The sequence below is a fragment of the Epinephelus fuscoguttatus genome, linkage group LG8 (assembly GCF_011397635.1).
Source record: "Epinephelus fuscoguttatus linkage group LG8, E.fuscoguttatus.final_Chr_v1".
Taxonomy (NCBI): domain Eukaryota; kingdom Metazoa; phylum Chordata; class Actinopteri; order Perciformes; family Serranidae; genus Epinephelus; species Epinephelus fuscoguttatus.
The window spans coordinates 34,756,572-34,784,262 of record NC_064759.1 but is presented as its reverse complement, the minus strand read 5'-3'; the positions used below and the strand labels follow the sequence as shown (position 1 = coordinate 34,784,262).

The following is a 27,691-nucleotide window of genomic DNA, read 5'->3' as shown; positions in this document are numbered from 1 at the left end:
AGTGAACCCTGGTGCGGTTCGCTTACAGTGGGAAATGCTTGACTATCCAGCAAACCAAAAAGAAGAAATGAACCAAAGAGAGGAAGTGACCTAGAGCGCAATGCATTTTGGGTAGAAAAAAACAAACAAAGCCAACAGAGCGAACCGGGAGAAACAGTTAAAAAAAGAAAGAGTTGGAACAAGAGTAGTGAGGAGGAGGTGCAGGCGCTTATTGATGTAAATTAGGTGTTGCTCCATTGTTTTTGTGGTGACCAAGCCGGCTGAAGGGGATGGATTTCCATTTTCGGTCCTGGCCAATCAATGAACCAGGTTTTCTTCTTCCTCATGCTTTTTTTCTTCCTAGTCAGTGGTAGTTTCGGGCAATACCCCAAATGAGCAGCTGTTGTAACTGCGTCCACTTTAAAAAGTGCAGTGTTAAAGTGAACCGAACCAAATGACAGTGTGAAATTTTTCAGCATTCCCCTCCCAATCAAATTGAGTCCGCCGGACTATCCTGGTGTGAATGCACCCTTAGACACAAGAAGGGCTACCCCTTGAAAGTCAGAGATTCGAATAATCAGTCGGAGACCCCTCAGTCAACTGAGAATCAAGTCAAGTCAAGCAGTCGAGTTTTTTTTTTTAATGTTTTTTTACAAGTCAGTGTGCTGTGCAGTGCAACTCATTTTGGTCCTTAAGATTTTGCTACAGAGTGAACACCCTTGACTTTCACGCTACTCTTGTACAGGGAGCTGTGAACATGCAGGCAGCAGCACAGAGAAAGGCTCTGAGAAAACGTCTGCTCTCTTCAGCTATTAAGTGGTGAACTTACAGCTCACTGCAACTTAATGCGACAGTTTCTGGCTTTTGTTTGACATCTATGTTGTCAAGAAATGTTGCACATTTCTGACCTGTCGTTGACGCAGTTGGCTAGTTTACTCTAATACTTAAATGACACACTAAGCGTCTTGCTGAACCTATTCAAACTTTAAAACAACAAAAAATATCGTCAAATCTTCATATTTCTGAGTCGGGTACAGCCCTAGAAAGTAGAGTCCAGGCTCAAAACGACTAAAGTTTCCCATTAATTCTGTTAATTTATCGCAGGTACTATCACAATCTTGATATTCTTTATCGCATATTTTCCTCATATCGTGCAGCCCTAGTGGAGACTCTACTTTTCCCCAATCACACTGACACAACTTTACCTATGAATCCTCAGCCCGATACAATAAAACAATTTTCATTTGGTTTGCCAGCGATGATGCACTGTTCACTGAAGCCAAAGAGACAGGGAAAATTGAATACTAACAAGTCAATTCTAGCAACGTACACACTTTGTTGTTACTGTCCGGTTCCTATCATATCCATGTCCTTCCAGGATCAGAGGAGCTGAGAGCATTAAAAGGAGCCACACAGACACAGAGCCCAGAGCTGCATCAGTCATAAGCCTCCAGTTTATTTAAAATCTGGTGAAAGTGAAGCACCCAGTTTCATCATGACAGAGGCACAATCTTTTTCACACAACAGTGGCTTTCACACTGCAGCACAGGGAGCATCACTGCATGTCCTACCAGTGGCACAAAGGTTGATCACACATCCAGAGTAGGAGAAGAAGAGAATGCATATTCATTAGAGAAAAGCAGGGCCGTTCCACTCACTCAAGGTAGGGAGCTAAAACAACACAAACATCGGGAGGTCTTGAACCAAACTGCTCTATCAGTCAGACAGTGACCATCTGAGAATGTTCAAATAGTCTTTGTTATTAAATAAATGCTGTTGCAGATAGTTGCTGTACACACTATACATTGTCAGTGTTTTCACTGTGTTGCTATAGTCATTTGAGAAATAATTATCTCAAAATATATTCAAACTGACTGCCTGGATTTGGGCGGGACAGGCATATGTGTCGATGCACTTCTTGGCTTTCAGTCACCCAGCTAGAATAAGCTTTCATCGTTAACTGCCTGCTTTCGACTCACTGAAGTAATACTTGCATCATCTGAATGGGAGGGCTGGTGTGTCACACTGTTACCACACCCATTCTGTTTAAAACACAAAGCAGACTGAAAATATATACATTTCAACATAAGTACAATTTTAATGGGACACTCCAGCACTGTGGGGTTTCCCATCAAACCCACGCTCACATTAGAAGGTTGATATCAATCTAAAATCTGGGCATTCAGGACAAAGACTGTTTGGTGGCATGTTTAGCCTAGCTTAGCACAAAGAATGGAAACGGGTAACTGCTAGCATCAAAACTGTAGCCAGGATTCTAGAAATGCAGATGTTTGTGAGCCCTGATACTCTGATGACCTGTACAGGATGTGCCCCGCCTCTCGCCTGATGTTAAAAAAAAAGACATTCAGAGATATTAAGGGAGCTGTACGCACTGTTAGCTGCTAACCGCCAGCTCAGCCACATCCACAGTAAGACCCACACATGCAGACGGCTCAAACTCAAAATCAAAGATAAGCTCTTAATGTCGCATACAGCTCCTTCACCTCTAAAACATCATGAGAATAAGATTTAAAAACACAACTAAATGTAATTTGAATGTATTCACAGAACATTAAGTCATTTCAGGTCTTTCAAATACCAACCCCTCCCCCAAAATAAGAACATGACCTGTGTTCTTAGTGGTGGCTACAGCACATGCTACAGTGCATTTTCAAAAGCGAAAAGACATAATATGCTTCAAAACCAACTTATGCACACAAAGTATCTCTGTAGTTAGCAAGCTAGTCACTACTAGATCCTTGTGTCTTGTTCACTTTAGAGTTCTGTGTTCACAACCTGTCTGGCACTCCCAATATTCACATTCACAGCACCAAAGCTCAATATTTACATTTTTATCTCCACTTTTTCTCCAGTTGACGGTGTTACGTTAACAGTTTCCCTCTGCTTCCATTCTTTGTGGTTTGCTGCTTGTGCTTAGTGCTATGACAAAAATTCACTTTCTTTGCTAACACTTTACTTGAAGGTATCTACATAAGGGTGACATGACACTGTCATAACTATGACATGATACTGTCATGAACTTGTCATAAACATTATGAACATGTCATAAATGTTTATGACTGCTGTCATTAAGTGTCATTCTGTTTTTGTAATGACAAGTTGACATTGTTTGGGTTGTCTTGATTATGACAACTTGACATTAATTAAAGTGACATTACCAGAAGATGTCTTTGTCACGACAATAATAATCATTATGTCAACTTGTCATAAACACAAAAAGAAGTGCATTTATTGTTCATTTCAAGTTGTGGCAAAGACCTCCTCTGGTAATGTCATCCTAGTTTATGTCAAGCTGTCATAATAAGGACATCCCAAACAAATTTAATGTCAACTTGTCATGACAAAGACATCTTCTGGTAATGTCACTTTGATTAATGTCAAGTTGTCATAATCAAGACAACCCAAACAATGTCAACTTGTCATTACAAAAAAATGAATGACACTTAATGGCAGCAGTCATAAACGTTTATGACATGTACATAATGTTCATGACAAGTTCATGACCGTGTCATGTCATAGTTATGACACCTTCAAGTAAAGTGTTACCCTTTCTTCTTTGTGGTCTGTTAGCCAGACAAACTGATTGCAGTAAGATGAAACTAATATCATTCCTCTCATTTGGGCAATAAAATCAAAACCACTGATTTTCCCCAAATGTGTGTTACTATTTGTGTATATAAGGATAACGAGTTTACATAACATTTTTATCACACAGGGAAGTATAAATAAATATTATTTTGCATAATAATTACCATGGCTGATATACAGTATATGGCATATAAACTGGTCATATAGCGTTGTGGGATTAAAGACCAGGTTTCTGCGCATTACTTTGGTTGAAGGGCGTATAAGCAAAGCACTTCACTACAATCTATACCACATGGACACCACACCACATTCAAACAGGAGTATAAGGCACAAATATTGACTAGTACAGTAGCATGTGCTTAAAAGAAAACTTCAAGTTTTTTTTCTTTCAAAAAAGAAATGCTTCGTAAGCACTTCTGTCACATTACAACTGTGGCTTCATATATTACAAAAATTAAATAATCAGGGACAGCAATATGTTTTCACAATCATACAATTACTGCAACCCAATAAGCTAGAACGTTTACATCAGTGCTAAGTGATCGTTTGTTTCATGTGTGTTTGTTGTTTAAGAGCAACACTGACGACAGATAACCTCAGAGCTGATTCAGTGCGCTCTGTAAAGATGTCTGCTGTGCTGGTTTTTGGAGCTAAATATGTGTAAAAAAAATTACAACCAGATGAAATATTAAAACCCCTGAGTTTCAGGACAAAATACTGAGGTCACATAGAATATCTAACAATGTTTAACGTACTATCCTCAACTTATTCCACAGTATTCCTTCCTATTGGAGCTTCATTTTGGTAGGTAAATACATAAATAGGTGGCTGTAGTCAGCCAGTGACAGACAGCTTGGCATGAAAGACAACAGGAAAAGCATGCAACATCACAAAAGCATTGTGAACTGGTGACTTTCGAACTTAATCATTTATCTTTGGAGGCAAAAATCACTCATTATTCCTTCAAAATTACACAGCCAAGCAATTACGAATGAAAATAATGATCTGTTAGCAAACATAGTTATTAATCCAATATTACCTTTTACTTTGCCCTTGGCTGACTTAAAACCCTGACCTGATTTTTTTTCCTGACTTGGCCAATGTAAACTGTTCTTATATAACCAAAAATGAAACAATGAAGCACCCTGTTTAATTTAAAGGGCAGACTTAAAACAGAAATTGACCTGAATCAGGCACATTGGATCTGGTGACGTTATCTACAGTTCTAATCCAATGAAAGTCTCAGGTTAAGTTTAAGTTCTTGTTGTGTCATAGTCAATAAAGAAGGCACCTACCATGCCACAATCTTAAATAAAGCTCTTTCCTAATTACTAAATCATTATCATATCCATCTGTAGGGTAAATGTAGTGAAACAATAAAGGTACACTATGCAGGAATTCTAAGTTACTGTCTGTAAACAGCGAAAGACAGCTGCCTCTGTGTCTGCAGCTGCCTGTAGTAGTGTGAAAGTGAAGAGCACTCACTCTGCAGCAAAATCTGGGGACCAAAGCCTCCCCAGAAGTACACTGAACACAGACTGGCAGGGGGTCTCTAACTGATGATTCAAATCTCTGACTTTCAGGGGGCAGTCTTGGAGTGAATACATCGCATTTTAGTAAAATCCTGCATAGTATACCTTTAACTGGAACACATTTGCTGTGGTTGTAGACTTCTCAGTATTATGCTATCAGAAATGTTTTAATGGATTTGCTACATTAGACATAGTTTTTTATTAGACCTGAAATGATTGGCTGATTAACTGTTAAGTCAACTGACAGACAATTAATTGCAAACTGGGAAATTTACTAATTATTGTATTAAATTTCAGTCACTTTTCAGCTTCTCCAATGTGAGGATTTGCTGCAGTTTATATCATTGTTAACTGTATATTTTTGGACTGTCACTTCCCAGTGCTTTATTCTAAATGAGTCAGTCTGTTGATTTGATGCCCTGGGTGTTTTTTCTACTTCTGCATTTATAGCTCATGTGTAAATTAAAACAAACGTTACTCTGTTAGTCTGTTTTTTCACAAGTTCTCACATGTTTCTAATGAAAACATGACAGTGAATCTCAGGTGCAACAGTTCGTGGTGTGTTTCTTTTCAACTTGAGATCCTTGTGTATGATTCTTCACAACAAATAACTTGTGATACTTGCATTAAGGTTTGAGTTGACACAATCCACACAACACAGTGTGAAATAAGGCTGCGTTCACTCCTTTGTTTTCACCCTTAAAGCTCCTGATAACTTCAAACACAAAAGCATCAAGTATGATTTCTTACAATTAAATCAAACTGGCTTGATGTTGTCAGATGCCTTCAGAATGACCCGTGCATTCCAACAGCCAGCATAATTGCTGCACATTCTGACAAGGCACTGACCAAGGCCCTGATCTGTAATTATGTTACCAGTTAAAATAAATATGTGACTAATAAATCCTACAGCAGCTTTTCCAACAGTTTCCAATAAGGGTATGCTTCACACATTTTTTGTCCCTTTTTGTTGTCCTGACAAGATGTTCAAAGGAGGACTGCTCACAAATGTTTTTGTTTTGTGTTTTGCACCCAGTACCAAGGCATATTTCCGAGCCTTGTGTTGCTTGGCAATACATGAGTGGTGATTCAGATTCTGGGAAGATGTAGCAGCTTTACTGCAACGACCCTGATTTAAAGTGTCCAAAAAAATAACTAAAAAGTCTCACGTTCTTTAATCCTGTGACTGCAAGTCTGTGGTTGTTTGTGTTCAGACAGTTAATCCAAAGAACCTCCTCACCCAGTGCAACTGCTGTATTTACTGACCCGCTAAAAGAAGATCTCGTCTGTGATACAGATGCAGGCGGGTCAGCAATCTCCTACAGCATCTGACCTGCCTCTTATTCACATTGGGGCAGTATCTACTGGCGAGCACTTCCCTCCTCTTACTTCCTCTGGACTGTGGGAAATGAGATGGCGCTGGGGTCACTGAGTGAAGCTCTTCTTGATGGCCACATTGGGGAAGAGGCCGGAGAGCTCTTGAACGACCCGCATGTCTATCTGCGAACAGAAGGAGACGTCCAGGAGGAGGAGTCGTGGACAAGACTGGAGGAGTTTCTTCAGTGAGGCAGCACTCACCAGTCGCGTACCTGAACATGAGGCCAGCCACACAGAAAGATACACGACAAAAACATAACAAGAACAGAGCAATGAGATAAAGTAAGTAAATCCACACAAACAATAAACGGCATCTGCAAATTTCTGAGTAAATTAAGTGAAAAAAATCACTTATGTCTGCAAATGATACCTATAATGTTGTCCAGGCCCAAATAACAAGCATCGTCTTTATTACTTGCACCATATAATTTACCCTCCAGCATACAGACCAACCCAGCTGCTAAAGCACACCTGTAACGGCCACACCAGCAGAGCCAACCGGGAAAAACACCTGTCATGCTATTCTCCTGCCAAGCCCATCACCTTACGCAACTGGAACTATAGTGTTTGTGCACAGCAGTTACTGCGGTGGGATGCTGTTGCAACGTTGCTTAGTGAGCAGTATTTTATTCATATTAATATTAAGCAGATTATTTGGGTTTCTGTTCGCAGTTAACTTTTTTAAGAAATTCTCAAATGCAAACTTGGGATTTGCCACAGACATGTGCGATGTAAAGTGATGCCTCAATTTATGACCCTGCAAAGTCACAAATAAATGCAGGCATTCGGAAAATATGTGTGTTTATCCCAGAAAATATGCACAGCTCCCACCTGTCATGGCCAAGTCATCAGTGTGAGTGTGGTATGAGCGATCATACCAACAATCACCTTTCACATTGCATACTCACAAGACTGTAACTGATTGCGGGCAAAGTATCATGCAAGAACTGTGAGGGGAAAAAAGGTTTTACAGGTATGATCATGAAAAAAAAGTGCATACATGATTGTCTTAAATTTGAAATTTAAATAGAAAAATTCAAATCAAAGGGGAAAAAAAACAGGAACATGTACACATGAAGTGCACCATGCAAATTTATTTCCATGATTCTTTGACACAGTCCCTTAGTCACACTTGTGATGACAGCCATGCGTAAAGAACAAGGCAACATTGTTGACATCAAGCCATGAAACATATGGCTATGGTTGCATATTAACATGGCTGTGATTCTGTCCTCAGAGGCTCCTCTGGGCCTGCTGCTGTTAACTTTGACATCCAACCATGTTCCACAGTGCTAGATGTCAAGATTATATGAGAAACATATTAGTTGCTTAAGTCAAATAAATTGATTATGAACATCATTAGCAAATATTTAATAAATGACTAGGTCTGTCATGATAGCCACTTTTGGTGGATAATATATTTAGTACTAGAAATAACCTCAACAAACAACATTAATGTCATTTTAAGACTGTGTTATGAAACTGATATAATGATAATACAACAGCTTAATAATGCAATTCCAAAGAGCACTGAAATTTTAATTTGATCAGAAATAACAGTGACACATGCCTCAGCATAGTTTTTCTTTTTGTTCACTCGTCTTAGGTACTGTGGAAAAAAAAACGCTTTAGCGCTTTGGTCGGAAGAACCCTGCTGTTTATTCTGCCTTCATATTAGCTAAAATTTTGGTGACATTCTTCTACACATGCATGTAAACACAAGGGCAATATCATGCTGTACAATACATGGATATGACCTCAATCATTTTTGCTGACTCTGATAAGACCATAACCTAATTATCATGACAGATCTATAAATGACCAATGATTATGACATAGGGGTGGGGCAATTCATCAACCTAACTGACGTCACCGATTACGAAAGCACGTCGATAAAGTAAGCTGCACCTGGAGAAAGCATGGATTCCTCCAGAGAACCAGCTGCAGCTGAAAACCTCGCCTACAAAGTGAAAATGCATTCTCACAGGAGAACAACTGTAGCGCACACAGACTCGAAGTGAAAACATCCCGGAGCTCTTTGTTAAGACAGCAGCAGACAGCACTGCTCTGTTGACATTTTGTCCCCACCCAAGCATGATATGTCAGGATTATCAACACGCTGAACATGTTTCTGTTAGTACTTTTAGTAGTAGTCACTTAAACTTTCTGCACCACTACTAATGATATCACGTATGACATTTGACGTTGTTATTTGACAGTTTTATATTTTCTGTGTACTTTAATGGCATACACGAGCAAGAAAACGGCTAACATTACAGTGCGCTGTTAGAGTTTGTAAATCGTTTGTTATTTTCCTTGCCCAACACTGATGCAAAAATACATTTGCCAGTAATTATCTTAAATGCATATTACTCCAGTGATGAAATAAATCCATGTCATAACCATGCCAAGTCAAGTACTTAAGAAAAAATACTGATTCTCTAGATGACGGAAAGGACTGCTGTGATATACAGTGATTAAATTAATGTAAGTGTTACAGCAATGCTTTTAAATTTGAGGTCCAGTACTTTCTGATAAGGTATCTGACATATAGGGCCTATTATTATTATTATTATTATTATTATTATTATTATTATCATAACACAATAGTGACATAGAAATAGGAGTAATTTTAAAATATGCCGCCATCGTGATTATTTTCAAGAGAAGATGATTGAATAAAATATTTAAATATTTATGAGACATGTTTTTATTATTTACTTTTGGGTTATCTAGGTGTTGAATTAATGGAGTAATAAAAAAATAATCATTAGACTAATCAATAAATTAGTCATTAGGTTAGATGATTAACTGACAAAATAATTGTTGGATTAATCAATAAATAAAACAATCTTCAGGCAAGCGCCCCATGTACAGAGGCGATGCCTTGCTGCAGCGGTCGTGAGTTGTTTCCCCACTCTCTCTCTCTCTCTCTCTCTCTCTCTCCCTCTCTCTCTTTCTCTTTCCCCATTTCACACTGTTCTGTCCATTGAAGGCAAAAAGCCCCAAAAAATAATCTTTTAAGATTTTAAGAAAAAATAAATAAATAAATAAATAAAATAATAATCTTTAGAATAATCAATAATTAGTCATTAGGTTAGCTGATTAATGGGAAAAATAAATGTTAGATAAATCAATAAAAGAATAATCATTAGGTGCAGTCCCATTATGAAGATAAATTCACGTGTGTAAGGTAAGAGGTTACCCAGTATGTCGAGGTGCTGCAGCGAGGGGCAGCAGGCAGCCAGCTCCTCTACGTCTGAGTCGCAGACAGTGCGGTTGGCTGTGAGAAAGAGTTTGCGTAGGTTGGGCAGGCTGCGGGCGAGGTGCTGGAAACATCTGGTGCTGCTCTGCAGTGTGGGACACCAGCCCAGGTCCAACTCCTCCAGCATCCTGAGCAAACACATACCAGGCAGGAGAGCACTGGAGTGACTCAGTCCACAAATTCAGACACTCACTTAAAACAGATGAGCTCTGCTTTGCCTCTGTGGTCTACAGCTGCCATATTGAGTTGTTTATGTTTACAATGTGTTAACTGCATAGAGTGCAATCTAAATAAATGGTGCTTAGTACGATTATATGTGTTGCCTTTAAAAAAATAAAATGAAATGAAAATAGCTCCTATGAGATTTAACAAGCACAAGGTAATCACTGAGAATATTGGTAGCCTTTACTGGTCTGTACACTATATTTATGTTGTGTAGTGACACATTTCATCTGCTATACTGCTTTGCAGCACTAAGAAGGAGGACAATATAGTTCCAGCACAGTCAAAACAAGAAAATGAAACAAGACAAACAGTGTTTACAGCACTGAACCCATTGGTACTACCTACCTGCAGCCAGAGACAAGCTCAGCCAGGCCTCGATCAGTCAGGTTTCTGCAGCGCCACAGGTCCAGCGAGCAGAGTGAGCGACAGCGAGTGGCTAGCATACTGGCCACAACATCATAGTCCTCAATCTGCAGTGGAGACAGGCAGCAGTTAACAAGTATTCACACTCTCTCCATCGTGTGACACATTTGCAGAGCAACAGACTGTTTGGTGCTTCATGGAGCGCCATTGGAGACTCCACATCATTTTTAAAATTAAGCCTCAAATATGAAACTCTGCTGCAGCCTCCTCAAATGTTGCAATTGGTTCAGAGATAGCGCATTTTTATAGTCTTGGTATGACCCGGCCCATTCTCAGGGCAGACACTCTACTGCTAGGCCACTGAGCTGGTAGTAAGGATATGATTTGTAAATGGTTACTATGTCTGGCTGTCATAAGCAACGTTATCAAGAGGCAATAATTCTGTGACCATAAAATGCTCTTCCTCCGCAGCAGGTCAAACAGTCAAAGAATTCATTAATTTGCCTACAGGATATCCTACAGGAGTGAGAAAATGATGCTGTCAGAAGAAACGAGGTAATAAGTTGTCTTGTCTTGTGTATTTTGAGGAAACGTTTGAAATGTAGCGATATTGAAAAGCTGATTAGCTGCATCGGCTGGTTTGAGGGACACAACCTGACTTCCTCAAGAGAGAACAAAGCACCGACTGAGAACACCTTGACCAGAGAGAAGAACTGATTTGTGTTTGCAGAGCTGTTATTGTTCTTTGGTGTCAGTTAATGTTGGCCATATTTCATCCTTTCATCCAGTGATGAAAGCAAAGAAACACAATTTAACAGCCGTATAGCCAGTGCAGACACCTTATCCATAGTAATGACAGCATGTAGAACATTCCTCTGAGTTAGAAGTGGACGGATATTACAACTTTTGGCTGAAAGAGTTGCTGTTGTTATGCATTTCCATTATTAAGTTCTGCATAACTTCATCACCAATGAGGACTCCAGGAAACTGTGCTGAAGTTTTGAATTGCTTTTCACCTTTTCTCACTACCTACATCATAGTTTGAAATTCTGCATCAAGTATCCATCAATTGGATGGAAAAACAGCTCGTGACAAAGTGGGTGGGTGAGTTACTGAGTCACTCCGTCAGTCTGAGACCAGGTGAGTGCATATTATGGCGACCACACACTAGCAGACTTTGAAAAGACTTTTAAAGACTTAATTCTGACAACCTCTCACATCTAAAGACAACCTGAGTTTTTAGTCACACACTATAAGAGTATGCAAAAACTGGGGGTCACTATTTGCAAGAATACAACTAGATTCCTTTTGATATTATTTCCCACCATGCTCCTTGTGGAAAATATAAAGCCAAACTCCCTTTAAGAAGTAGGACATATTAACATTTCCTAATGTGTCCGTAAAAACCCACGGCAGACACAAGATAAAAGGTGTCATATGTCGGCGATATTCTTGTCAGTTCGACATCAATATAATTTATGAAGATAAACTGTATTTACGTACAAACTTTACATTTCGGATTGTGTCGCCCCACCAGCCTCCATTGATTAGCTGTGCTACTTTAGTGGGAGGAGACTGTGGAAATGTGAGTCAAGCTGCTTCAAAAATTAAGATTTCTACATAAAATAAGTGCCGTTTGGTGGATCAGATACATGCCAAATTAAACACAAAATCTTGTTCACTCCACATCTCCACCAGTTTCTCCTGCTTCTCCACAGGAAAACAGAGACTTTCTTGCACCCCCCTGGAGTCCCCTCCATGTTTAATATCTACCTGGTTTGCTGCTTCTTGTTTGGCACTTGAGAGAGCACAGCTGTTAGTCGATGACAATGTTCATGTCATTGAATTTCAGTATCTGCGTGAGCCAAGACTAAAAACTTACAACAACATTGAACATGTTTGATTTTGTCGGTACATCAAGACAGGAAAAGACTAAAAAAACAGCTCGCACTGAGTTTAATGACCACCTTTCACCAAACCATTGAGATGACGGGAATGCCAAACTTTCATAATTTTATTCTGACATTGGAAATAAGTCTGTGACAGTGAAATTGCTTGAAAAGTCATTTGGTGTAAGGCCGACATTAGACAGTCAGTAATGAGAGAAATGTGTTTAAGGACTGTGAAGAGAGGCTGAAATCAAAGATAGACAATAAAGTATTCACTCAGTTGTGTTCAGTCTCATTATCACTGCCCTTTATGGATTTAACACCCAACCAGTTTATTGTTAGCAGCTCAATTATTGCTACACTACTGATGTCTCTGCCATCTTTTGGACAAGCTGCTATCCAACAAGGCCACATGGTGGGTTGTGTAGTTAACAGATTGTGTTTTATTTGGACATCTTCCTATGTGTGTTTGTGTGTGTGTACATTCTCACCCTCACACAGCTTCCTAGGTTGAGGTGTCTCAGCTCTATGCAGAAAGTCAAGATGCTCAGAATAGCCGTTTGCTGCGGAGACAACAAGGAGAAAGACACAAAAGTACTGTATTATATTTTTGTTTCAAAAATTTTTATCCATTCCAGTTTGGATTTGTAATAAATGTCACAAACTGGTTCAGGGAATGTGACATGGAGGGACTCCACACAAGAGATTTACATAAAATAAAGAATTTATTACACTAAGGTTAACTCAGATGAACAATGGAGTGTGTAAATCAGCAATAACAATAATGCAAGCAATGCACAGATGTGTGGCATATGTGCTGTGGAGGTGCTGAGGGGACAAACACAAAGGAGGATGATGCAGGGTGGATGTTGGCTGTAGGAAGGGAGAGACAGAGGCAACACATTGGTCAGATTTTATAGCCTGTAACGCCCAGGTGAGCTTAATTAAGCTCACAACCCTCCCATGTCAGCCCACCACCTGAGGAGGTTGGCCAGAATGTCCTCCAAGACAGTGGGAGGGGCATCAATACCACTTTTCCATATGCCTGTGCTGCCTTGGCTTGACCCATTTTGAATTTAAGATTTGCATCTCCATACAGCAGAGCTATCTGTTTGAAGGTGTGTCTTTAAATGATGATGCGCTTGTCTCGAGTTATGACACCTAAAAGCGCCCTCCTTAGTGTTGTTTACTATCGCACTGTGCATCAGCTGTTTGTAAAAAGCTACTTACAATCATGGATTTTCAGCCTGCTGTTACGATTTTGCTTGATGTCTACTGTTTATTGCTTGAAAAATGGAAATGGAATGACTGAATGGATCTAAAATCAACACTGAATGATGACAAAGTCCATCTGACGTCACCACAACCTGCTTGAAGGCGGTTGGGCGCCCTTTGACCCGACTCCTGCAGGGTGTCTACAGGTGTCAGACACTTACATTTAATGCTTTTTAAGACCTTTTCAAGATTATTTTGAAAGAAATTTAAGGCTGAATTTTGGACAAATCACCTTTCTCTTGTTCAGGTATTAGAGGTAAGTATAAAGGTAGGTACTGTTTTTGTAGGACTGTGCAGAGGTGGGTTTTATGCAGTAATATGCTTAGGTTAGTTAGGTTAATCTACAACAGGTGAGTGCAAGGATATAGTAAAAAGACAGTATTTGGTTCGGTTGTAGGTTTTAAGATTTTTAACACCATCAAGCAGAAGAGCTTGACTCATTTTGAAAAATAGATAAAACAAATAATATTAATTTTTGTGACAATTAAGACCTGACAAAATCAAATGTAAGTCTATTTCATGACTTTTTAGAATTGAAGACATTTCTAAGACTGTAGAACCTGCAGACACCCTGTCCTGAGATGGTCCATCTAGGGCAGAAAAACTTGCATGTTTAAACTGGTAATGGAAACATAAATCAACGCAGCATGGTTTGATCCAGCATGGCCAAAAGTGCCAATGAATAAGCATCATTAGAACCTTGCATCACAACAAATCAGGAAACAAAAGAGGACAAAACACAGAAAAGATGGAAAAAAGGAAACTTAATTCAAATAAGTGCTGAATTGGAGCCACATGTTCAGCAAACTAAACCCCAGACATTTTATCTGAGTGTAAATCTAAAAGCTATACATTAAAACAACAACATACACTTAAATAACGAAAACGTGTCCAGTCATGTCATCCAAAGTTCCTCCTAAGTGATTTCCTGTCTGCTGCCTGGGGCACTCAGGTAATACTTATTGTATTTAAGGGAATTTAATACAGCTCAACAGCTAGTTTTTATCTCTCCTTACAAAGTCAAGAATACTGAGGACAGAGACCTCTCCAGTGGCTCTGCAGCATGGATAGAGTTATGGGAATTCAACACTGCAACTGCCAACACATGTACCTCAGTGGCAGGAGAAAGTGTCAGACATGAAAGTGAAAGCCTTTAGTGTGTGTGTGTGTGTGTGTGTGTGTGTGTGTGTGTGTGTGTGTGTGTGTTTGGTGTGTGTGCTCGAGTCTGTCGCTGGCATCTTTATAAACGCCTCTCTCCGGCGAGCTAGCCATCTAATTAGAGCAGTGACAGGGTAATGACAGCTGAGATGTCAGGGTCTCAAACAGACACACAGCTTGCTCTGTCTGCCTGGGTATAAACAACCTGCAGCACGCTGCCTGGCTCCACCGCAGAAACTCTACACTGCCTTCTGCCCACGATGCCGCTCTGAAACATGACAAATACTGGAGAAACGCTGAGGTGTAACACCAAAACACAATACAGTGGTTTTACACGTCAGACAGGCCTGAACCTGAACACATGCAGTGTGGGTCTTTAAGATCCCCTGGGCTCAGAGTTGACTCAGTTCATCTCAGAAAACAACAACATAGAATGAGCTATATCCAACCGAAAACGCATACCATCAAATCTGCAGCTTGTGGAGACCATTAGCTTGACATTAAGGGCAGGGCTTCTGAGAGCTTTGTCAAACTGAGGTTAAACCTTTACAATACATTTATTTTCTTATCAATGAAGCTATTCAGCATGTACAGAACAAACTGCAGCCAGCAGCTTATGCTCCTATTTCAAACTTGTGGACTGGGACCACCCAAGAGGTCAAAAAGTAAGTCTGAAGGGTCTTGAGATGATTCACTTTTCTTTGATTAAATCTTTGTTTTTCCTCTTCAGGCCTCTAAAAACCATGAAAATGAAACAATCTAAAAAAAAGGGAACATCACTCTTTGGTTGAACTAATCACAGCTTATAGACCTACTGTATGCAACCTGTGACAAGGAGGTGTGAGTAGGTATGACTTGGGTGCAAAGGGTGACAAGCTAAAATTGGTCCACTAAGACTGGGCTTACTGTGTTTTACTGTAGACATACTGTAGTTTCTACACCAGAAATCATGCGAGCTACCTCCTGTAGCAGAAGCAGCACTATATAGTTTTGTTTCAAACAGTTCCAAAGACACAATCATCTCCTCTGCCAGCACTAGATAAATTTACTCTGCAGAATGTCTGCAAACAAGAGAGAAAACAATTACCACTGCAGCAAAACAAAATTCATAACAGGAACTGCCCTGAATTGAGAACGCAAAAAACATGAAGCAGTGGGGTAATAAGGAGTGACCACAAAACAGCTCATGTTTTGATGCTCATGTTAATGTCACGTGAACATGCTGATGTCCAGGCATGTCAATCTTTTTGCTGTTGGTAACATGAATACTCACCAAGGCCTTTTTTCTGCTTTGTAATTAGCTAAGAGATGTGATTTATCCATCGGTATGCTAATTAGCCTAGCATCTGATTTTTAATACTGACTTGTGATGATTTTGGCATCTTCTGCTCATGACCAGCTTACAACATAGTTGCGACAGAAGACAGAGATACGGTTCACAGGAAATGTACTGTATCTGTACTGTAAACCACCATTTACACTAACTGACTTACTGACTCTCAGCGTAGAGCTTTCAACCATTTAACACAGTCTTCATCAGCAGATGTAGTTTGCTTAATGTCATGAAAACATATATCAGCTGCTGCTTACATGCTCTAAAATGAACTGCAAAACTTAATTTCAAGCCAACAAAGACTAGATGTCCTATAAAAGCTCAGTACAATGTTCATTTTGAAAATCCATTACAACTGTTATCAATGTTAACTGACCTGCTTACAAAATTCCCAAATATTTCATAAGTTCCCAAGAAAATTGATCAGAAAGCCTGAGCCTTTCCTGCTATGAATTACACATCTCCTTATTTCAATATATTCTAATAATTCAATGACTTGTGAAAATCTGACATGACAGTAAATGTAACTTCTTCAAAGTGAACAATCCAGCTATTACTTCTAGACATGATATCCCCTCTATATTAAGTCATATTTAATACTGAAAAGGTGTAGAAGTGTAGCCTTACATGTCTACAAGGTAACTACGCAACTCTTATATTCCAATATTGCAAACAGCCAGGGCAGCCATTTGAAATACAAACATATCATTAACCAGTCTACAGTCTACGTGCTGTATTTGGACAGGACAGATGTAAGTGCGCAGGTGAAAATGTCATTCTGATTGTGGTTGCCCAGATACAGTGTTGACCGTGCCTACCTCTATCTTGGTCCGGTAGAGCACCAGCCTACGGAGGCCTGTTAATTTGGAGATGTGTGTGAAGGCCTGTGGGTGGAGGCGGTCGCAGGAGGACAGGTTGAGCTCCTGCAGCCTGGGACAAGTCTGAGAGATGACCTCCAGACAGGCCTCGTTCAAGAAGTGGCAGCAAGACAGCTCCAGGCAGGCAAGGCTGAGACCACAGGCCTTCATGAAGCTGAGGGGGGAGAATGGAAGGAGAGGGAAAGACATGAGAAGAATAAATTCATCCCACAACAGCAACCTAATACCTAGAAAAGGTTTTAATCAGTTTCCTTTGTCTCAGCATTTCACCCCATGAAACAAATGCTTGTAAGTATTTGCTAGTTTTCCAAGGTCACATCCTTGTCTTCTAGCACTTGTGGCTTGCTGACAGTCTGACCTGCTGAAGCCGGTCAGGGTGAGAGCACCGCGGTTGCCGGTCCAGGACAGGTTGAGCCTCTGGAGGAGGGTGCAGCGGCTCTGCAGGTGTCCTAAGGAGGCGTCACTCAGCCGGCTCCAGTAGGGCTGCAGACTCAGCTGGGTGTACTGCAGTGGGTCGCAGCAGTGCTGGTGCAGCAGCTTACAGCTCTGGGCCAGACGGCAAAGGTCTGGCAGGGTCAGGTGGCTCAGTATCAGCTGGATGAGCTGTGGATGGAAGATGGGAAGATGGGGTAGGAGAAAAGAAAGGAAGGGGTTAGATGAGGGAAGGGGGACAAAAAGAAACAGGAGAGAAAACAGAGGATTGTTAGATCTGATAGGAGAACATAGCAGAAAGCAAAGTATAATACAGAACACTGAAGAGTAGTAGAATGTAGTGGAGAACAGAGAATAACAGAGTAGTCTGGAGAATGTTAATTGCGTCCCCTCTGTCAGGCAGATCTAAATAGTGTTTATCTGGGACACAAAGCACTGATAGCAGGATCAGTGGAGAGGTGAGCCGGCTTGTTTTGCACTGTGTTCGTGTGCCTCTCAAAGAGAAAGAATGACTGTGCTCGTGTGAGTGTGTGTTGCAGTGAATTAACAATACACGGTGTTCAAGCGGGTATCAGCTGACAGATAATAGCTATATTGTGTTTCTGAAACAAACACATGGCGGTTGTGAAGACTGCTGTTAATGGCAGTGGTTTGGAGAGGAGATAAGAGAACGAATATCAAGAGTACTGCCGGTGTTTTGAAGCTCGCTATAGACAACATGATACGTCTGTATGGCATGAAAATGACTCTGTGTCCGTGAGTGCACACAAGATCAAGTGTCAGAATGAGTCCAAGCCACAATGTTGGTGTGTTTGTGTGGAATACTTGTTATTATAGTGTGCATTTACACTCCGGGGCACATGTAATCATTTTAGGGCAAGCTGCTGCTGATGACCTTGGAGATTATTGTAAGTTATGATCAGCAGTCATTTTAAAAGAATCTATGTAATATTGTGACAGATAATTATATGAATTATTTCATTGGATAAGGTGACAAAAAGAGGCAATATTTTTCTACTTGAGTTCTCTATGTCAGGCAGATCAAATGTAAATGTGCTGCAGTGTCTTACTGCTACGACAGTCAAGTAATTGATTAGTTGATTAAAAGTAATTTATAATGCAAAAGTGACAAACATTCTCTGGCTCATGCTTCTTAAATGTGAGGATTTCATGTTAGGATTTTGGACTGTTGATCAGACAAAACAAGAAATTGGAAGATGTCACATTGGGCTGCTACCTAATGACATTACATTGACTTAAAAATAACTAACTAAAAAAATAACTAGAAACGTCCACTCATAGCGTAAAGATCTCTGCTAGGCGGCCCCTGGAGCTAAACACTGCCACTCAAGCAAAATACACCACGCAGCTGCACATGCTCAAATTGTCCCTCTTGGATCCCTTACAGTCAAAAATGGTGACGGAGATAACTGCCTAACTTCAGTGGATTATAACATATCAGGTATGGAATTAATCTGCCAAGGCTCCTGTTCAAAATGAGACCAAACTTTTCAATGGATGTGAGTCTTCAAGCCATGATGAAGGCCAAACGTTGCCTACAACAGGCGGTAAGGCTTCTTGTTTTTGGCCAAGCTGACTGCTAGAAACCTTTCTTGCTCTATGCTTTTGCTATTTGATTTTGTTCATCACTTGGGGCCCCTATCGGCTAGTTAAGTGGAGTCAGCAGCCAATGAGGGTATAAAACAGAGCAGTTAATAAATTAGGGTTTTGAACAAGTGTAAATCACTGCAACCATGAGAGGTCCTTAAGTATACAGTCATAAATGTGCTCACAAATTATGGGGCTGATTGGTTCAATAGTTGGCGAGATTAGCCGCGGACAGACAGATACACTCACTCACTCACTCACTTACTCACTCACTCACTCAAACACACAACCAGACACATGATTGCCTTTAAGCTTATACCTGGTATATTCAACAGATTCAATAATAATTACAAAAAATATTGTTAGTTTTAGGCTTACAGTGCACCAAATACTACTACTACTAATAATAACAATAATAATAAAATGAAAAAACTGTGAGTTGTAGACGGGAAAGCCCCTGACTGCAAGTTTGTGCAGTTTACTGACAGGTACATCTTTAAACTTGTAATATTTCTAAAATGATGCAACAAAATTCAAGTTACTTCTTTTCATGATTAAATGTAAAAAGCAATCAGACACCCAAGATTTACTGGCACTGGCTTTAAGGTATCCTGTGGAGCTTTTGGCCTCTAGTAGCACTGTGGAGCTGTGTTTTTATGAGTAGGTCCCTATTTGCATGTGCATGCATATACACACGTTCACAGGGTCCATGATACACAGCCCTGCCAATGGTTTTGCACTATTCCACTGATCTTCAGGTGGCAATAATATGTCAAGAAAGGCTGCAATGTACATGGGCAGTGAAGAAGAAGACTGCAAAGTGGTAAACATGGATGATAAGAATGAGGAACTCAAAACACTTAAAGCACTGGCTTTACAAATATTTTATAAGGAAAGAAAAGTATTAATGTGTTGCATAAGTAACACTAAATGTAAACTTGTATGTTTAGAGGAAAACTGTTCAGTTAAAGAATCACGTCTGAAAAACAAAAATTGAATTCTGTGTGATTGAGTGTACACATCGTTAACATCTGTAATCACCTCATAGGGCAGTCTGTCAAAGTAGCCATTGCCTGTCCTCTGGTGCTTGTTGTCTCCTTGTCTGAATGGACCTCCAACATCAGACAGCTCCTCCTCGCTGTCACTCAGGTCATTAATGTCAATGACAGGCATCTTATAGAGGGCCAGCATGGGCCTCTCTTTTACCCCTCTCAGGATGACAGCATCCAGCTCGGTGTAGTAGTCCAGCAGAGAGCTGTTGACCTCCAGACGCAGCAGGTTAGTGGGGAAGTTGATATGCTTGATGGTGGGAGAAAACTGACGTGCCTGGGGGGTCAGCATCTTGGTGGGCTCTCCTGACCACAGCACCTCCCACCTGGAACAAACATAGAATTGTACTGTAAAGCCATAGGTGGGTATCTTTGATCACAGTTTTTTATCCCCCCTGAAAATAGACCTGTAACACTGTGTTGATTTGTGGGCTCCAGTCTGCCTGTAGCACTGTGCACACCATCCACTGGATCTGTGCAGTCATTTATTTGACTCTGCAGTGGCACTATGGTGCTTTATATGTCTTGTAACACCTGACCACATTCATGATCCTTCAGGATTGCACTCCCTGACTTCAGTCTCACATCTTCAGCTGCCGCCTCAGTGTTTCTAAGCCTGGTTTGTGTGCCTCATGCACTGAATCCAGTGTGCAATGACCAATGTGAAGTTTTGGCGTTGCACAACACCATGCTACAACCTCACAGATTGTTGGTTTGATAAAAAAAAACCAAAAAAAACCCAGCAAAGACTCATAAAGGACGATTGATGTGCAGTGATTAACTATTTTAGTTCCCTCCTGCTGTCCACACCGTAGCCTTGCAGAGGATATGAGTTATACCATAATTACAGTATGATTATAAAGTAGGATTCCTTGGGGGCTTTCACATCTCTAGTTCAGTTCATTTAGTCGTGACCAAGGAAAAAAAATATGATACATCGTCTGATCAGGTTTATTGTTCACACTGACCTTTTACAAAAGAACCAGGAGGGGTAAACATGTAGTTGTTGCGACTGGCATGTCGCTGACTGGACAGTTATGGCAACTGTCATCCTGCATCATCAGGACTTTTATGCAGCACTTTAATGTTTCTGATGTGCATATTTCTGCTTGCTGGTGTCACAAGGAGCTCACAAAGAAATAACTTAATATAAGCATTATTAGACTGCAAATTAAATAATGACATACAGGTAGAGACAGAATGAAAATGAGGCGTCTTGTACAGTGATGATTCGGGGTTTATTACTGTGAGATCACTGTTACATTCTTTTTAATGGACTTAATGCACTGACAAAGGACACTGAGTCGAATATAAGCACAGCAGTTCTAACAGCTTTTTAATCAGGGAAAATACCCATCCTGATGCACATATGTGTTACCATGGTTACCAAATAATTTGCACATAATAGTTATATACATGTTCTTATTCATATAATTTATAATATTGCTTTATGAGCAAATTTAATGATCAGCAGATGGATTTTTTTTATTAGCTTAGCTTTTGAAATCATGCTAAAATCACATATCTGTTGTCATAAAGTCCTGTGGTTAGTTTATTGGCTTTCACACCACAAAGGAACCGCACCTGAGACCTACCCTTTCAAGCTGTCTCAATTCTGTTGTTTAGTCAGAGGAAGAGGTCGACTGACAGCTTTCGCACCAGCCCAAATCAACTGTATTAACCAGGCAAACGGACATGAGTTTGTTTGAACTGAACCAAACAGGTTGGGTGTGAAAGCATTGTAATGCACTGTCGGATTTTTGTTTTTGGCAACAGGTAAAGGTCTCATTATGTTCATTTTGACACTGGTTAGAAATCCATTTCTCTTTTGGTACTCTTATGGAGGCTCTCTCCAAGGACACCAAGCCAGCCAATAACATTTGAAAATGAATTTTCATGTAGGATGTTGACCTCGTATTCCTACTCAGCCCCCTGTATGCAGACAAACATGCCTAAAAGAAGCAATTTTTCAAAAAGAGACTTGTTTATCATCTTTCTTTTTATGAATCAGACAAGGAACTAGAGAAATTCCAGTTCACTGTAAACTTTATGACTGTCCAACAAATACTGGTGCATGCTGGTTGATAAAAAAAAAAGACAGGAGTTAACTGCCAAAAACATATTGAAATATAAATCATTTTTCACTAATAAAACAGCTGTGCCCAAAAAAACATAAATGACAAATTGGGATGAATTGAAATTTGGCGCACAGTGTCATTTCAGTGTTGTGCATAAATATGCTCCTTAAGGCTTACTACAGAGTGTGTCTCTGCCAGAGTAAAAAAGTCAGCTTAAGTTCACTTCTGGTTCATAGCTAATACTGAATTGATGAGGTTGGTTCTACAAAAGTAACTACCATATGTACAAGTTCCCTGTTTTATCAGGTTTAACAGGTGCTTAATCATATCAGTCAGTTCATCAATCAAATACAACATTATATATTACCCTGCTTACAGTTTCTCTATTACCACTAAAACTTCAGGCTTACATTTGTGCCTTTTGGTTTCACTGTTAGCAGAAACTTGAGTGCTGCTCTGCTAGGATGCTGTAGGAGTTGAACAATTTCCTAAAGTAGCCATAAACATTATTTATGGAGGACTCTCTATAACAATCCAATGGCATGTTTTTATAAACAAAGGGGAATAATAAAGGAAAGCCAACTTTAATAAATACTGCAAATGCCAGGTCGATTAGTAAGAGCATAATAATACAAGTAAAAAACACAAAATAATTCAAATAAAGTCAGTAATATCTCCAGGGTTCATTCCAAATACTAGAAGACTGGGTTCTAAGTCATGTGTACCTGCTGGTATTGCTTGGTTTTCTTATTAGTGTTAATTATCTAAACATTTTATTGGCACACTGAGAATGACTGATGACGGTTTCCTGGACAGATGGTTGTCTTTACCTGACATCAGTAGGTGGGTTCTGGGAGAAGGGGTTGTGAGAGCAGGCTAAAATCTGGACGATGGCTCCAGGGTAATAAGTCTCAAGCACTTCCACTGCTGTAGGGTAGACAGGCTCCTCAAAGCCTAGTTCAATATAATCCTGGCTGTGGAATCCTTTAGGGGTGCGGCGGAAAGGTGGCGGAGCACTGGCACATTGTTCCCACCACGTCCCATAAGCTCTGAATACAGCCGTCTGTGTGAAGTCTCCTGAGCTGGGGTAGACGTTTGGTACCCCGGCCAGGTTCCACATGGTGTAGGACATGCTATTCTCGCTGCCATAGTGGGAGCTGAAGTCCAGAACCTCCTTGGCATACTGCTCCACCTCCACACTCACCGGCAACACTGCCCGCTGGCCGGACTCCACAGCCCGCCGACTGGTCAGGGCCTCGCCTCGAGTCCCACTCCTGGAGCGTCGCCGCAGACAGATATAGTAAAACATGCTCAAGAGGGTTAACATAGGGAACTCTGGGGCTGATGGGGGCAGCGGGGAGAAACAGAGGCTAGAGGGAGGAAGAGCCTCCACCTACTGGAAGGGCACTGGCTCAAGGGCCGGGGGTGTACAAAGCGTGGGCTAGAGGCTCGGCTGCATGCATGACCTGTAGGTTAGGTAAAGACAAACATAAGTGAGAACAGCAAGACAGCAGTTATGACTGAGGCACCAGAGAGTACAACTCAACATAATTCTGAATGCTTATATATTTTAGATTAAAGGGGAGGAATGTGTGCCATCAAGATTAGTAGCTTAATGTATATAAAACCTTTCCAAAATATAGAGACACATCCATGTCCAAAAATAATTCAATCAACAAATCCTGCTACTACTAACAGGACAACCTTCAGACGACAAATCTTATAGAGAGTTAAAGTAAAGCTTATTGATCTAAGTTGTAGCTTTTAAAGCATATTGACAGGTACATGGCGTCCTACCATAGGTGGACTACTGTCTTATTTAGCAAACACCTGGCATTAATGTGATAGGTGGTGACACTGCCAATCTACATCTGCCACAACCGCCGTATTAGCAAAAGGTAGCTTAGTACCATTGCTTTAGCACAATGGAAAAATACCTGTTTCTATTAATGCCCTGTCCTCATGATGCAAGCAACATGCAGGCTGTGACTTGTGCTCAGTGGAACATCAGGGCATGACACCTCACTTTGATTAAATTTGTTTACAAGTTATTCAAATCAAGCAGCTAATGTTACACAGCTGTAGGTTACAGTAAGCAGTGCATATTTGCAAGACTTCAAAGGGCCCATGTGATCAGGATGTAAACAAAAGCATACAGCAACATTCATGCCAGACTGGAACTACTAGTATCCATACATACTGGATAAACAGGTCTGTTACATATAGGACCAACACTCGAAGACAACTGAGCTTAAAAATGTGTTAATGTTTACCGTTACAAATGCTGGTAACAAGCTTTAGCATGAATGTTTTTCTAAGCACAAAAGTTCTAATGTTTACGTTACACATACGGGAAAACAGCACAAACAATTCAATGCTACTGAGAAATGTCTGTGCCGTTTGACACTGAGTCTGTTTGGTAAAATGTCATCTCTTCTACATATTATTAACTAACGGTAGCTAACTGTCCCAAAACCTTAAGGTTACTTTAGGGCATTTCCTATTGCAACGTTAGCTAACGTTAAATTACATTAACACGAACTAGCGATAAGAAACTGTTGTCTTCTGAAGACCATAGCACAGTAAAATCACTATAAATGACAATTACAGTAGTGACATTAGACAGAGAGGTGAGCTGCCTACCTCAGCTAATGTTGTTCGTGTTACCATTAAAAAGCTGTTCGCGAGCTAGCTAGTCTACGTTAGCTAGCCACGTTAGCTTACAAGCAAGCTGAGCTGTCAAAACATGTCATAGCCTTCGCAGCTACATTTGCAAACTCCATCAGTCAAAGGGGAATTAATTTCAAATTACGGTAAACGTAGGTCGATGTATCCAATCATATGGATCAATCCTCTTCCTCCCGTTCAACCACCGAGCCACATTGCTACCGTTTACCTTGCGATGCCTTCACGAACAGTCGGACAATACACATACTCACTGAGCGCACATTATAATCAACACATCTGGAAAATATTGCTGGGAATACCACCGTTTTGTGTGGTATCGAGTTTTTGTGATGTTATGTTGACTAAACTAAGTGTATTTCAAAGGTAGTGTCGTCAGCTAAGGATAAAAGTGATTAATTCTGCAGAACTGCAATTTTTATCCTCATAATTGCACCACTGCTGCAATAAAGTCAGTAATCATGTCACTGTCAATGTCATGGCATTGTCACCTAAATTAAAAAAAAAATATGACTAAAGCGAAAGTATACGACGTTCATTGTGACAGCTTCGTTCAAAATGAGTGACTGAATTTACCGAGTTTGAGACGTCTGTAGTTGGTGGGCGCTCCATAGGACCATTAAATGCCGCATCACTTCCGTACAACAAAGTATCAACATCCGGTCAGGATTCCACAGAGACGTGTCGATACCACCACTAGCCATTAACATGAAAAATATATTTTTTTAATATAACCTTGATGTAAGCACTAGATTCCCACAGTAGGCTGTTAGCTTAATTTGCAAAAAATAACGGTATAATTCATATGAATACTCAAAATGATTCCTATCTAAAACAAACAAACATTTCTTTAGGCTAACAAAATGTTTCTTTTTTGTGACACATTGTCAGTGAGAGCTTCCACACAGTCTGGCTTAAAGCCAATCCTCTTGCATGTTCTTTTGATTATAGACGGACCCATGCTGAGTGATATTTGAGAATTTAAACGTTTTGTTAACATCTATGTATTTTTTTTACTTACACATGACATAACAACACATAATATAAACCAACGTTTTTAACTAGACTCAGACACTTTTTTTCTCCTATTATTATAAGATTTTGATTAGAATCAACTTTTTGGAAGGAAATCAGAAAATTCTGATACTCTCTTTTTTTTTATGAAGTTGCATCATCTGTCACATGGTCACATGCCTCGTTAGCTATTTGATGTAGTGACTTTTAATATGATCAGTATATGGTTAGTTCACAGTCCCATAATTATTGTGTTATGAGGCCCAAACTAATCTAATTGGAAATGACTATCTCTCAGTATGATTCCAATTTCCAGGCTTTTCCTTACACGCTGAGTTCTATGTGAATATTTTTTGTTCAATGTCAGATCTAGAGTGATTCCTCACACAAAAATACATGTTCTTTTAAGCATAAATATTAATGGACATACATTCTTTATGGACAGAAGTGATCTGTTTTCTGTGTTTCACCCAGAACTGTTATTTGACAGTTAGTACTTTCATTTTAACTCTGTTTGTTTGCAGGCTAGAGAGAGAGAGAGACGTTGACATGGGGGACAAAGTCAAATCAGAATTTCTTATGAAGCTCTGCAGAGCAAACCACAGGCTGAGAGAGCTGATGAAAGAAAATGCCAGACCGACATGCCTGTCTCTAACTGAAGTTGAAAATTTGTCAGGTATTCATATTAAACAAACATCTGAATGTCACTCTTGGTCAAATTAAGGTTGTCAAGACAACCACAAAATTCCACATTACCACAAACTTGTACAACTATAAGAGCACTTCGTTAGATTTGCCATCAAAATATTGTCGCCATGCTGACAGCTCAGACTCCAAAATAAAGACCTCAATTTTCTTATAATCAAAATATACATTTAGTTAACACATAAACTTTTAACACATAAAGCTTTTAATACTATAAGGGACTGGTCTGCCCTGAGGGGCTTATATGAGAAAAGGACTGTAGCTTGCTTACAGTGCGGAGGTGGCTTTAACTGCTACATAAAAATGACAATAGAAAACAGTTTGGCTGTTATTGTAACAACTGAGAGACAATTTGTAGATTATACTGAATCATGCATTAGCTGAAATACTGTAATTTATACAGTTTAAGTGTGTGTGTGTGTGTGTGTGTTTTGAGTTACCCTGCTTTCTCTACGAGATGAAGGACTTGAGGAAAGTGAGTGATCAAAAGAGTGTGTATATGCATAGCTAAACTTTTAGCTAGGGCTATGTAGATTGCAAATGATAAAATAAAATGCCAGATTTTGATCATTTAAAACATGGTTGATGCAAGTTACAATAGCCCAAAGAGATGTGTTACAGGAACGGTATGTAAGATTTAAGTAGTTTAAGTGGTGTCTGGTGGTGAGGACTACAGATGGTAACCAGCTGAAACTTCTCCCAGTTAGGATTCCTTGAGTTTTTAGTTGTTCAATAGGTTTTTTTTAACTGGGAGCCAAATTATCTGCAGAGGTCTCTCCTGTTGACCAGGTGATTAAAACCGGTAAAAAAAAAAAATTACTGAATAAAGCAGTTTCATGTTTTTATGCTGTTTGGCAGATCATAGACAGGACCCTCACCCAGTGCCGGCTATGTGTGCTCACCTTTTTTCTCAAAAAACTGAATGTGTGCTCACCTTATTTCTGATCCAGACATTCAGGAGGTTTCACCATGAGTCACCCCTCCAAAACAAACGGACTCAGTAATTTAAACTGGTAAAAACACAGCATAAAGCAGTTTCACATTACAAATCAGTGTTTCTCTAATGCTGTTTGGCATGTCGGAGACGGCCATTAGCCTAGCACCTGGTAATATGTGCTCATCATTTTTCTCTGATAACTTAAGATCCTGATCTTCAGGAGGATTTAAGCAATAGCTGAATTACCTGCAGAGGTCCCTTTCTCTTTAAATATGTAAAAATACTCAATAAAGCAGTTTC

At 39.9% G+C, this 27,691-nt stretch overlaps 1 protein-coding gene across 5 annotated transcripts; it reads right to left on the bottom strand.

The window, feature by feature from the left end:
- Positions 1 to 1,411: 1,411 nt before the first annotated feature.
- On the bottom strand, positions 1,412 to 25,360 carry fbxl4 (F-box and leucine-rich repeat protein 4). Of its 5 annotated transcripts, none has more exons than XM_049583387.1 (9): positions 25,312 to 25,360; positions 22,881 to 23,516; positions 19,965 to 20,298; positions 17,242 to 17,486; positions 16,824 to 17,037; positions 12,731 to 12,802; positions 10,333 to 10,457; positions 9,703 to 9,890; positions 1,412 to 6,709 (listed from the first exon to the last, which is right to left on the bottom strand). In XM_049583387.1, the coding sequence occupies exons 2-9, from the start codon at positions 23,375 to 23,377 to the stop codon at positions 6,546 to 6,548; spliced, it is 1,839 nt and encodes a 612-aa protein (XP_049439344.1). In that variant the 5' UTR covers positions 23,378 to 23,516; positions 25,312 to 25,360; the 3' UTR covers positions 1,412 to 6,545. The 5 variants fall into 5 exon arrangements, with proteins under 5 accessions (XP_049439344.1, XP_049439345.1, XP_049439342.1 ...); XM_049583388.1 differs by lacking the exon at positions 25,312 to 25,360 and adding an exon at positions 24,863 to 25,242 and having other exon boundaries at positions 22,881 to 23,324; XM_049583385.1 differs by lacking the exon at positions 25,312 to 25,360 and adding an exon at positions 24,863 to 25,239.
- Between the last annotated feature and the right edge of the window lie 2,331 nt (positions 25,361 to 27,691).